Genomic DNA, 14,244 nt, shown 5'->3' with positions numbered 1-14,244 from the left:
CTATGGGGGGAGGGCGGCAATGGGGGGAGGATGGGGAAGGGAACACCCATAGAGAAGGGGAGGGGGATGTTGGCCCGGAAACTGGGAAAGGGAATAACCTTTAAAATGTAAATAAGAAATACTTAAGTTAATAAAGATAAAAAAAAATACCTAAAGATGCAAAGCCTTCCAGGAATCTGACCTACTTGATATTGCATGCTAGAAGTTAATCAGCTGAACTGACTAAATGTGAACTAGATTAAATGCTCTATGTGTAGCTTGTATCTATCAAGCTGCCACCCACAAGCAGAGTCGGTGTGGATAAAGATGGCTGACTGACAATCTAAATGATGCAATCAGATTCTCTTGAAAATGATGTGTGTCAAAATGACCAGTACTTCTCCAAGATTTTTGTTTTCTTCCCATTGTTAACTTCATTTTCAGTAACTATCGTGGGCAACAAAGGAGTCTTTAATGGGACAGGGCAATATCATTAAACATACAATAAACTGAAAATATTATGGTTGTTTTCTAGAGGATAAAATCTGTCCACCTTTTAAGAATCATTTCCAGACAGGCATGAAGACCTGACCTAGGGTCACATAAAAAGTGAGGTGTGCACCCACAATGCCAGCACAGAGAGGGCAAGAGAAGACAAAGACAGGAAATTCCTTTTCAGCCAACCTAACCAAATGACTGTGAACTTCAAGTTTAGTAAGAAATGATAGCTTCAGTGTTTGCAGAATGCTATTGTGCGCTATTTAAAGATAATCTTTGTGTTATTCAGATGCTGATTTCTCTCGCTCAGATCCGGTTTCAATCCGGACGGAGCATTGCAAATGCCTATGTCAAGAATCTCCTTTCTCAAGTTTGTGTAAACAAGGCTTACCACTTATTCTTAGCCTTGTCAATAAAAGCTGATCAGCCAATGACTGGCCAGAAGAGAGAACCGTGTAAGACTTTGGCCAGCCAAGGAATGCGGAAAGAAAGAAGAGTAAACTGGACTCAGCCACAATGAGGGTGAGAGGAAACATCATAGGAAAATACACCTGAAGGCCAGAGGACCAGACCAATACAACAACGCAAGGATCTCAGGGATTTTGGCTGGGAGGTAGCCAGATTAGCTTGGAGGATTAAAATAGATTAATGACTCCCCAAGAATTGTGTAGTAAAGATTGATTAAATAAAGCTTGGGGTCTTTATTGGGGAACTCGCTAGGATAAAGAAAAACAGGCACTGTATTAATTTTCTCCTTACATTTATATTAATATTACTGTTACACTCCAGAGAATAGAGAGTCATAAAGCAGGACACTTCTCTGGCCTCTGAATACATCTCCACAAACACATGCATACACACCCTGAAATGCACATAAATAAAAACAAGAAAGTTCCCTAACCTTAGGAATTGAAAGAAAAAGGTTTTTAATTAGTTTTTTTAGAATATAATAATTAATAAGAATTATTAATTAGAATGACAGTTTATAGAAAACCTGTCTTATTGGAAAAGTCATTGAAGCTAGTCTGTAAATGTAAAATGCAAAGTATACCCACAATACAGCAGCATAATTTAAACACAAGTTTAATGAGCGGAAGAGAATTAACAATTCTGTATGGCTTACTCAAACCTTGTTAAGTGAGAATTCTTCACCATCCCCTCCCACATGTACGCAGATGTATGCATAAGGGAACTATACACAACCACTAATATCCCGGCTAGCAGTTTTGGCCATTGATGTGTGGCATAACATCCCACATCATACTCCTCAAATATATTTGTTCATTAGGCTTCAATAAGCATAAGGAAGAAAACGGGCTGAAATGTTTTTAATTATTCATTAAGAGTTCTCATACCTGGGACAATATTCCCTCTTACTGGTTTGAGAAGAGAAAAAATGTCTATTACATAAATTATTATTATTAAATATTAGACATTTTTATCATTTTATCTGTTTACGGTCTGGGGCAAAATGATTTTCCTTTTCTGGAATTGCTGGGGATTTTACCCATGACCTTGTGTATGCTAGGCAAGCTCTGTACTTCTGATCCATGCACCCAGCAAAAACTTATTTTCCAATTGGAAAGATGCTTTACCTTACTATATTTATGCCTTTTAAGCTGACTTTGCTTATCGGCATCAAATTTAACTAACCAGGAGAAAGATTTTAGCAGCAATTTTTAAAATTCCGTGGGTTAAATATATTAGTATAGCTTTGCTAATAATGAAATGGCCCCTCATGGTCTTGCTGTTGAAGGCTTTGGTTCTGACACTGATGATGCTACTCTAGGAAGTTCTGGAGAATTCAGAAATACATCACTAAGGCACAGCCTTGTGTACTGCAGCCTGTTGTGGAACTCTGTCTCCCTTCTCTCACTCCCTTTTTACTACGCGTTTCAATCCTCTGAAACCAAGAGTCAAAATTGAAATTGCTTTTCCCAAGTATCCATTGTATTGATTGAAAAAGTAATTACCATACTTAGCTGGATGTAACTTATTATTATTATTGTAACTTATATCAAAATGTTTATTTTTAAAGTTAAAGCTGAAATCATCTTCTTTATGCTCTTCAGTCAAAATACAACTTCAACTTCTTTCAACCAGCCTTTTCTCAGATAGATTAAGTTTGGATACAAACAAATTTGAGGAAAAGGTGTAGTCGACGTTAAGGCAAAACATAAAAGTTATGTGCGCATGAAGTCATACTTATTTAATAAAACGCAATGTGCAATGAATATACATTACTAAACAATAAATCAGAGAGGAAGAGGAGGAGAAGCACAGAGAGAAGAGGGAAGGCGGGACAAGGATGAGGGCAGCAGTACTCACATCTGTGGAACAGGTCCCAGAGCTCATCGATCTGCTTCTGTGTGGGGAAATGACCACAGTCGTTGAAGTACTTCAGCAGCTCACTTCTTTCTAATCCTTGCCAGTCTTCTCTCTTGGCAAACATGGTTTCATAGACTAAAAACCAAAAGGGAAAATAATAGAGTTTCTTTTACAAATAGTGTGCTGTGGACAAGTCACTTACAAAGTTCTTCTGTACTGGAAGTTAACTGAAGTCAGCCAGGTTGATCTTTGCACCCGGGGAAGAGCGTCTGGCATTCTAGAAACCAGTGTTAAGTCTTCTGACTAACAGGCAGGATGCAGGGTCTCTCTTCCTCACCCATTCCCACACCATGAATTTCCTTAGGCTAACATTCAGTCAGGCTTCCCATGAAAGCACAGGAGACAGGTGGGGGCTCTACCTGCTTCATGGCAAATGATCACAGAACTTACACATATCAACACACAAACTATTAGCTGTAATGGGGGATGTTTTATTTTTATTAAGATGTGCTCGTTGTACACATTAATGGGGCTCAGTGTGATAATCCAAGGCATATACACAGCACTGAGGGATCTAATCCTGTCCCTCTGTATCTCTTCTCATCTACTAACAGTTGCTATTTGATTTCTATGTCGATGTTTGCAACATTCATATTTAGGAGAAGACTGTGGTTATCTGTCTTTCTATGTGTTGCTCATTTCTCTTAATACAATATCCACTCGGATTGCTGAAAATGAAAACATTAAGCTTTTCTTTATGGCTGAAATTGCAGTCAGGATATATAACCTGTTTTCTTTACCCATGCATCGGGTGCTAGACACCTGGGCCAACTCCATGTCGTGCCTATGACTAATGTGACAATAGCCACAAGTAAGGGACAGGGCGAATCTCTTTGGGGTGCCGCTTTGGCTTCCTCAGATACACAGTGAGAGTGGCTTAGCTGGATCGTATGCGATTTCTTTGTCTTTTCCTTCTTCCTTTTTTCAAAACCAATTATTTTGTGACTGGCGCCTGAACTGAGAGCACCATGCATACAAGGCAAGAACTCCACCACTGCTGTATCTATCGCCACCACAACTCTTTTTAACCTTATTCTGCACCAGGGGATCACTAAGTTGCCTAGGCTAGCCTGGAACTTACAAACTCCTTGCTTTAACCGTGATAGGTCTGTAATGCCACATCGGCCGATTTTGAATTTTTATTTTGTTCGTTTATCTTTTGAATCTCCATATTGTCTGTTCCCTTTCATCCACATTGTCAGTACCAATGACAGGAACCCCAGGTTTCTGATTCACGATGACTCCTGTCAGAAGTTACCGTGTCTCCTGTAAACCTCTCACTTCTTCACTCCCAGTCCACACTCTAATCTCTGGGATTTCCATTAGACTTTGGATTTCTGATTCAGAAATAGAGTTGGGAACAATGTTCACATTTTGTTCAGTGATCTCACAGCAAGAGGGGAAAAAATTTTCAACAAATTCCTACTGGAATATGAATGGCTACGCCAGATCTTCAAAGCCATTGGAAACACATACAAATTAATATTTGATATAGTTATGTGCTTTTCTCTCTTCTCAAATCTATGAACTAAAGCTGCTGCATTTGGAACCTCTTCTCATCGGATTTAGCATGGAACTTGAGGCTTTCCTTCTGTGTCCGGGCTTTCTGATTCAGAAGTGCCAGCATCTGCATTTCATTGCCTCAAAGCTTCTCCTAGCACCGGGCATCAATCTGTTGCCTTCTGGCCAATAACCCAAAAGTCTCAGACCCCTGCAGAGTGGCCCTCAACCCCTGCTGAAGTGCAAGAGATTGGGGGCAACTGATACATGAAAATCTAGTTTTTGAGAAACTTGCCTTCAAGAGTTCCCATGACAGTGTTTTGTTTTGTTTGTTTGTTTGTTTTTTTAACTTTCATCCTGTCCCTACTGCATTTTTCTATGCCATTTAAGAGTACTTTATGGGATTTACTTCCCAATACGTTAGCCGTACTTAAATCCATGTCTCAGGGTTTGTTTCTCTAAAAGACTAAAATTAAGACACAAAGAATTTCTATGAAGATTCATGAACTTTTGTTAATTTCTCCTTCGCTCATCTTTAGAATCCTTTCATATCTTTAATATCTTACTTCTGTGACTGTGCCCTGCCTAGGGTACAATACAAGCCTTCTGCAGCTCACTAGCAGAATTAATGAACTAAGCTAGTTAGCCAGTTTTAGTAAAAACAAAACTGAAATTGTGACTATTAGTACAGTTAGAAATTATTGAAATATTTTTAAAGGTACACAGGTATTTTCCAAATATAAAAAATTTAGCAATAATTGCATAGGAAAAGAAGAGAATTCTATGAAAAAAATGACATAAATACCTTGCAAATTATGTAAGCTCTAGGTCTAACGTAAGTGAAAGCTATTCATAATTCTTTAGCCATGCAGATTCTATGGACAGAGCACCGTCTGTCTAATCAAATGCCTCTATTCTGTCTTTGTCTCATGCCAGCCTAACCACACCGATAGGTATTCATAAACTGCACTGTGGTTCTCTGTAATCTTCTAGTGCCTTCTGAACTTGACTAGGAATCAAGCCAAGAGACACATGTAAGTTACCCACAGACTTTTAAGACTTTTACTCAATAACCTTATCAGCTAGATACCATCAGAATCCAGTCTGAAAAAAACAGATATACATGGGGTATGTGTGTGTCCATCTGTGTGAGTTTCCAAACTAAAAAAACAAAATAATAATAATGAAAATTTTAAATCTGTAATTACAAGTTAAGAGTAAGAAATCATGGAGATAGGGTTAAAACTAAAACAAACAAGTTACGTTAGAACTAATTTTAAAAAGCATAGTGACAGAATTTTGGAGTGTGACAATCATACCAGGTTTTAAAGAAATGGGACCATGTCAAAAATAAAAATGCATGTGACTGGGAATTCTGTGGCTGAATACTAAAACAGACGTTTTCATGGTACCTCCAGAAATGGCCAAAGAAGTACTATCAATAATCTGAATAAAGAATAGAAGAGTCATGTGGTGTAAATGAGTGGTGGGAACAACACACAAGAGTTTCCCATAAAGCAATATGTCTTGACCCGCATCAGAGCACATCTGCCATTGAATAAGAGTCATTCATTCATTCTTCTTGAAGACCAAGCATGCTGGAGAGAGGAAGTTTAACAATGTGGATGCATTGTAGCTCTTGTGGATGCCAACTTGAATGTTCTCAGCTTGGTTAGTGTGTGTGTGTGTGTGTGTGTGTGTGTGTGTGTGTGAGAGAGAGAGAGAGAGAGAGACAGAGACAGAGACAGAGACAGACAGACAGACACAGAGACAGACACAGAGACACAGAGACACAGAGAGACAGAGAGGATATTCCTGAACTGACAGATACTACTGTGCCTTAGTTGTTAAGACCCCAAAGAACCAACAGAACTCAAAAGCTTTCCAACCTCTCTAAAGAAGATAATGTCCCCCAGGATGTTGTCAGAAAGCCCTTAAACAAAGAAGGTAAGAAGCCCGGGACCAAAACAGCCAAGATGAAGTGTCTTCTTCCTCCATGCGCCCCGCAACAGGAGCACTGACATAGTTCTCTGAAGAAATACCGTACTAAAGAAAACACTATAGTGTTGCACAATATGCTAAATTTTGGCCAAGAGAATGAAGGGAGCCAAAGGAAAAATGCCAGGAACGGATTGTCAAGAGGCGTAGGCTGCCCTCAGAGTACTTCTACTTCGAACTCTGAGTCCAGTAAAACATAAGTCTTGAAGTGTAACAGATAATCAGCCCTTCAAAATACAATCAAATAAAATGGGGGGGGGAGCACAAGTTAGTTGGTACAATAACCAAAAGTCCTATCACACATTTTGATAAATATTAGAAACTCTGTATTACAAAGCTTAGCAGAATATGAAACGACTATTCATAGAAGACTACTGAGGTATCCTCTGATTTTATACTAGTGCGTGGAGCACTCATGACCAACAGTCTTAAACCTCTGAGTACACGTGGGTGGGACCCATATTCCTCTCCTTCCCTCAAGTTTGCAAACTAAGTCCCAGCAGTTTCCAAAATGAAAACATTTCTCACTGCCTCTGCCTCTGTCTTCTCCATGATTTCTCTCTTTCTCATTCATAGCTTTCCCTCTGTCTGACTCTTTGCTGTATTATCTGTTTGGGAGATGCCTTGAGAATTCTACAAATGCCTTATCTAACTTTCTGAAAATCAGGCTGTGGGACTAGATCCCCTGAACTGGGTTCTCAAGATCTATGTATGTATCATGGACCTCTGAATTGTCTCTCTGGGTCTCTTTCTTTATTTGGCTTCTTCTTCTTTCTTTAATGTCTAACGACAGAAATGGAACAAGTATGACTTATTTTAAAAAATACATTTTTGCATACAAACTAAATGCAAATAGCCTTTTGAAAATAGTTTTTGCTATTCTAATATACTAGCCACGTGTTAAATAGTAATGCTCATTGAAAGACATAAGCCCCATCTTCATGATGCATTCATGAATATGAAGTCCCAAATAAAGAATGAACATACTACAACTAACTGAAACTACCAAAAGGTAGCACATTGATCTCATAAAATCATAAAATTATCCCAATTAAGTATAACTTACTTGCGTCATTCATTTTAATTCTTAAGAAGATTGGTCTAGTAATACACAGTACCTAAATAACACTCAACTGATGAACTATAAATAGAAAGACAATGATAAAAAAAAAGTGTGTCCTTATATTTATGAGCAGAACCCTAACAATTTGAAGTAATACGTGGTTTATTCTGCCCAGTATGCTTTAACATTTACCAATATTACAATTTAATATTCATTTCAGGAGTGGCGAACCCCTCCCACAATGGGCAAAGAGTCATCCATTGAAACTCTCAAGGCCTCCAATCCTTCCACAGTCACTTCAAAGTTTCTGACTTGTGGCTCAAGCTAAGCCATTCATTTAAAATCTCTTGGAAATCCAATTTAAAAATAAATGTGTCTCAGTATGAATATGTCACTTGGTAAAGTATTTGCCTAGCGTGCAGGAAACTCTGGGCTCTCCAACACAGCATTAAGAAAGACATGATGATACCAACCTGTAGTCCCAGCACTTGGGAGGCAGAGGGGGAAGGAGCTTGAGTTCATTGTCATTCTTAGCTACATCAAGAGTTCAAAGTCAGCCTGGGCAGATGAGAGCCCTATTGCAATATATGAATAGGTAGAAAATAGGTAGGTAGGTAGGTAGGTAGGTAGATAGATAGGTAGATAGGTAGATAGGTAGATGGGTAGGCAGGTAGGTGGATTGGTGGGTAGGTAGGTGGATTGGTGGGTAGGTAGGTGAGTAGGTGGGTGAGTGGGTGAGTGGGTGGTTGCATGGATGGATGGATGGATGGATGGATGGATGGATGGATGGATGGATGGACAGACAGACAGTCTCTATAACAATGTTGGTCTGTTTCTCTTCTTCAAGAAACAGTAGATTCTTTTTATTTTCTGATCCACAGGTCTCTGGAGCAACTTATTGCTTATACCCTCTGTGGAATCTGATTTCTTTATCTGTGTTTCCAACCCCTTCCCTTTAAATTTCCTGCTACACTTTGTGTAGCCAAATGAGGAGTCTGTTGTTTATAACAAAAAAAAATTCTAATGAATTCATCTAAGTACTCAGCGAGCCACTTTACGATGCAAATGGAAATATAAAAAACACAATCTCCCTTCCATTGCTAGGAGTAGATAGAGGTCTTTTCAATAAGTAAAAATTGGTTCTAAACCTAGCAGCAAGCCAGAAGGGACTGCAATACTTACATTTTTTTCTGTCCATCCATTCTTCTAGCTCTCCAAAGTATATAATCTGTCTTGTTCTCCAAAGACCAAGACGGTGTCTAACACGGTGGATTAAGCTCCGATACATTTTTATAACTGCTTTCAAATTCGGCCCATGATACAAAGCCTAGGAAGAGTAAAAACATACCATTATATATATATTATATATATTATATCATATATTTCTGTTATTTATAACCAGAGTAAACAACTTAGGTAAAAGCCAGTCTTAAAAATCTGCACAGAAATATGCACCCCGCTGTGTATTGCCCTCGGAGCACAAACAGCCACTCCCATCACCAGACTGGACAGTTTCTTTGTTATTTTGACACAAGCTAGATTCATTTAAGAGGAAACCCCAATTGAGAAAATGCAACCATTACATTGGCCGTAGAGCACTGGGACATTTTCTTTTTAAAAAAAATTGATTATTTTACATTTGAAATATTATCCCCCTTCCCTGTTTCCCCTCCTGAAAACCCCCTAACCAATGCCCCTCCCCTGTGCTTCTACGAGGGTGCTTCCTGACTCACCCACCTGCTTCAGCCTTACCAATCCAGCATTCCCCTACACTGGGGCATCGAGCCTCCATCGAGCCATCGGATCAAAGGCCCCCACTCCCATTAATACAAGATAAGGCACTCCTCTGCTACATATGCAGCTGGAATCATGGGTCCCTCTATGTGTACTCTTTGGTTGGTGGTTTAGTCCCTGGGAGCTCTGGAAGGTCTAGTTGGTTGATATTGTTGTTCTTCCTATGGGGTTTCAATCCCCTCTAGCTCCTTCTGTCCTCCTAATTCCTTCATTGGGGTCCCAGTGCTCAGTCTGATGGCTGGCTGTGAGCATCTGCCTCTGTATTGGTCATGCTCTGGCAGAGCCTCTCAGGGGACAGCTATATCAGGCTCCTGTCAGCATGTACCTCTTAGCATCAGCAATAGTGTCTGGGTTTGGTGTCAGTGGATGGAATGGATCCCTAGGTGGGGCAGTCTCTGGATGCCCTTTCCTTCATTCTCTGCTCTACTCTTTGTCCCTGCATTTCCTTTAGAAAGGAGCAATTCTAAATTAATATTTCTGCTAGTGGGATTGCAAACTGGTACAACCACTCTGGACACCAATCTGGCAGTTCCTCAGAAAATGAGACATAGCACTACCTGAGTACACAGTTATACCTCTCCTGGGCATACACCCAAAAGATGCTCCAACATATAACAAGGACGCATGCTCTACTATGTTCAAAGCAGCCTTGTTTATAATAGCAAAAAGCTGGAAACTACTTAGCCATTAAAAACAATGACTTCATGAAACTTGCAGGCAAATGGATGCAACTTGAAAATATCATCCTGAGTGAGGGAACCCAGTCACAAAAGATCACACATGGTGTGCACTCACCAATAAATGAACATTAGGGGAAAAGCTCAGAATGCCCACAATATAACTCACAGACCATAGAAAGCTCAAGGAAAAAAAAGAAGACCAAGGAGTAGATGCTTCAGTCCCCCTTAGAAAGGGGAACAAAATAATCATGGGCAGTAGAGGGAGGGAGGGATCTGGGAGGGAAAGAGGACAGAGAGAGAAAAGGGAGGCAGGATCAGGTATGGGAGGAGATAGGAGAGATGTACAGAGGGTCCGGAAATTGAATGGAGGTTTATAGTATTGGGGAATGGGGAACTGGGCATAACCGCTAGAAAGTCCCAGATGCCAGGAAAGCAAGAGGCTTCCAGGACCCAGTGAGGATGACATTAGCCAAGACCCAACAAAGGGAAGAGAGAGCATGTAGAGTCTACATCCAGAGGTTAGGCACAGCCCCTGGTTGAGGGATGGGGCCAACCACCCATCTCAAAAATATTAACCCAGAACTGTACCTGGGACATTTTCTTAATTAACTATTTATGCAGGACAGCCCAGCCTACTAGGAGTACAACCACCTCTGGTCAAGTAATCCTGAGTCTTATGACCAAACAAGCTGAACAAGCCATCGAGGCAAAGGCTGTATGCATTACTCCAGGGCTTCTGCTTCAGTTCCTGACAAATCCCTTCCCTGCCTTCCTTCCTGATAGACCGAGACCATGCTATGCAAACAAAACGATATAAGCAACGCAAGTTGCCTTTGATCCTGGTATTATATCAAATCGAATAAAAACAAACTAGGACACCTTTCCTGCTGTAACAGACTGTAGCCTTGTGAACTGCGAGCCAAAGTAGACCGTTCCGCTTTACATCGCTTTTTGTCACGTATTCGGCAATACTGAAAAAAGTAACTAATACAGAATATATGAGAAAATGCTAATTAAATTCTCTAACGCTATGATACAAAAGTTAACATAAATTATTGATTAAAATATTCCAATTCATATTAACATAATGGACAAGTCTATGCTAGCTCCCTGGATGCTTCAGTCTGTCTTTTGTTTGATTCTATCATGTCACTGGTCACTGGCATGATGACACTGAGAGGGATGTGGTTTCTCTATTAGCAAGAGCAGACCCTTCCCTGTTTACTACCCATGTATCCTTTTGCAGCCAACAAGTACAGGCTCTGGTCCTGTTTGCTTGTTTATCATGCTCTGTGCAGCTCAGGACTTTTTCAGAGAACTTCGAAGGCTGGTATGTTTTCTTAACCCTAGTCTCTCTCTCAGTGAACGTTTTTGTGTTGCTTTTATTCAGCTCTTGGAAAGTGATGTGCTAGCCCCTGTGAGGAAATATCTAGCTGGTCTGCTGATCTAACCCTGTGTAAACACTGACATATGGCAATATCCAAGAGAATCTTTATTCCGAAACCTCATAAAGTAAGGAGGAACACATACTTAAATGACTAAATCCATGAAATAAAATTTAAAATAATGAAGTGAAATAAAATAAAACATTCTAAATATCCACCTAATGTTTATATATATAAGCATACATGTAAATATGCAAGCGACAAAGGCAGGAAACACCAGTTGTGATTCTGATATCAATTTTTTCAGCCAATAAAACGTTACTGACACTCTTAGCCATGCCAAGATGAGGAAGACGCTGTCCCTTTCCTTGATTTGGTACCTACTTCATAATTTTTTATTAAGTTATTATCCTGGTAGAATATAATTCTTTAAGAATAGGAATCTTATATGTCCATTAAATGGACTTACAAGACCCAGAACTTTCATATGACTTATTTAGAAACTAATGCATGTTTTTTGAATAACTAAATAGAAGTGTATAATCGCACAGTAGGATCAGAGGAATTTCTTTTCCCCTAAACATTCTAAAGTAGTCTCTTAGCCAACAGTGCTATTTCTGTGTCCTGCTCACTCCCATAAATTTTACATTTGGTGGTAATTGGAGTCATGGTAATAGACATCATTGTTCTAAGAAGGTATATACAGTACAGAAAGAATCCTGTAAAAGAAAGTTTGAGATGGATCCAAGTCAAAGGCAAATAGATCTATTCCATAAATATGAAAACAGCAGCAAGAGATATAAGAAAATTAGAACATCCTTGATCATCTAAACTCAAAGAAAGAGGTTAGGCTAGGTCAGCAGACTGCAACATTTCTAGGAATAACTGTGGCAAAGGTTTTGGCTTTGTTTCTGATAAATTCATAGAGTATTCTGAAGACCAAGTTCTTTTTCAAAGTGAAAGTTTTTTAAATATATATTTTAATTAGCATATAATTATATAAGTTCTCCCCACTGTCAGGTGCCTTCATTCCAACCCATTCCATGCCTCCTCACTTCCTCTCAAACTGATAGTGTCTTCTTTAATATCGTTATATACACATATAGCCAGCAGAGTAGTTTTGCTGCTTATGTGTATATGATTTCAAAGCTGACTATTTTGAAACAGTTATGTACATTAGGTGGCATGGGGACAGCTTCCAGAGTGAGAGTTTTTCAGATAAGGGACAACAGGGCAGCTGTTTGATAAAGAAGCTAGGAACAGTGACTTGACTGAAGCAAGGGAACCATGCTAAGTGGGGGAAACACTTTATTAGAGACAAGGGAAGAAGAATTAGCAAAATAAGTAACTTTTGTGGAGAGGTACTTTGAAAGGAATTTAAGATCAAAGAATATTTCATCCTTTCCTACAGGCCAGGTTCCCTTCCGAGCTCTAGATCCACATTCCCAATGGATATCTAGTTACCTCAAAGATTTCTAACAGGCATTTCAAACTCAGTGTTGAAATCTGTATTCTACTTCATTTTTTTTTTGCCTCCCTACTCTTTTACCTGAAAAATCTCAAAACGTCTGAGCTGCTCACACATCCACCCAGAGCAGAATGATGGTACTCTATTGACTACTCCCTCACCATTGTCTTCAGCCAGTCAACCCCAAGTCCTATCCATTGACGTTTCTCCATGCCTCAAGCCATCCTCACCATGCACCAGGCTACTAAAAGAGCACAGTAAACCATCTTCCTCTCTTTTGTCACTCTCTGCCCCTAACACATCATTCAGAATAGCCCAGTCACTAATCTAAGAGCCCCCTTAGAAAGCCTCTTATCTTTGGCTTCCTCCAATTCCACTGCCCTAACAAGACTCCACGTGTCCCAAAAGTGTTCCGTGTCACCCAAGGACATTGGTACTGTCTTTCCTTTTGCCTCTATTGACTTTACAACCGTCTGACAAAACAGAACTCTCTACATCGCAGTATATCAGCATTGACCAACCCCTACACAGACATAGCAATGTGGGTTAAGTGACTGGCCTTGTTAATTAAGTATTCATAATTAAGTTTCATAGAGTACCTAAGATTTTTAAAAGTCATTTGTACTTTTAACTGGGATGCATGCTATATGAAATCATGTAGCAGGAAATTGAACTCAGTATCCGGTAACTAGGAACACTGTTAGGCTGCTGTGATTCTCTTTCACATTAAAAGTATTGAATAAAATAGGTTATATTGTTAAGTAAATGTTCCACAGGTGACTAGGAACGAAACATTTATAAAGCAAACCTATTTTACATGAAATTAGCACGGAATCCCTGAGTAGGTTAAGCAGACTTTGCTGTTGCTATAGATTTTGACACACACAATGAGATACAATTAATACTTTATCAAATTTTCAAAGGATTTTACGAGTTTCAAAATATTAAAGACCTTTGACCCATGTGTTGTCCATTGCTATAGTAACTTTAAAACTTGGAATTTCAAAGATTTTAAATAGTTTCTTAACCTAATCCTAAAATTCTGACTAATCTCATATAAGAATTAAAATTATCTAAGTTATAAAAACTATTGATATTAAGTAAGATTTTACATTGAGAAATATTGTTTTTGCCTTGTTTCTGTTTTTAGGATTATTATACTGTAATCAAATACTAACAAACAGATTTTTTTTAAAGAAAAGAACTATTTGAATTCTTTAGAAATTATGCTGGTCAAAATCTCCATGATCTTATTAATGACTGGTAAGATAATTGAACACTGCTTCATTATTTTCAAATATGCACAAACTGAGAGGATGTCAAAAGCGAGAGTGAAAAACCAAACCATCACTGTAGTAAACAGTGTCCACAGCGATGAGTTGGAAGTCTCCCAGTAGAGGGATAGTCACAGTGCTGGCAATTATTCTATGATTTGCTGTGCAGGCCCTGGAGCAGAACTTATCTCAAGATTCCCCAGTAGCAACCTTTCAT

The 14,244-nt window shown here is 39.1% G+C and overlaps 1 protein-coding gene across 14 annotated transcripts in view; it reads right to left on the bottom strand.

Annotated features, from left to right (window-relative positions):
* Positions 1–14,244, bottom strand: part of LOC134483112 (IQ domain-containing protein M-like) — a 220,896-nt gene that overhangs the window by 59,777 nt on the left and 146,875 nt on the right. For all 14 annotated transcript variants that reach the window (XM_063278342.1, XM_063278343.1, XM_063278348.1 and 11 more), the window contains 2 exons: positions 8,609–8,753; positions 2,806–2,940 (listed from right to left, as the gene is read on the bottom strand). In XM_063278342.1, coding sequence (XP_063134412.1) covers positions 2,806–2,940; positions 8,609–8,753 — 280 coding nt within the window. Of the gene's footprint in view, positions 1–2,805; positions 2,941–8,608; positions 8,754–14,244 lie in introns of those variants that run through there.

This window comes from Rattus norvegicus, chromosome 19, assembly GCF_036323735.1.
Source record: "Rattus norvegicus strain BN/NHsdMcwi chromosome 19, GRCr8, whole genome shotgun sequence".
Lineage (NCBI taxonomy): Eukaryota > Metazoa > Chordata > Mammalia > Rodentia > Muridae > Rattus > Rattus norvegicus.
Note: the sequence above shows the minus strand (reverse complement) of the source record. Positions and strands in the feature narration are given on the sequence as shown.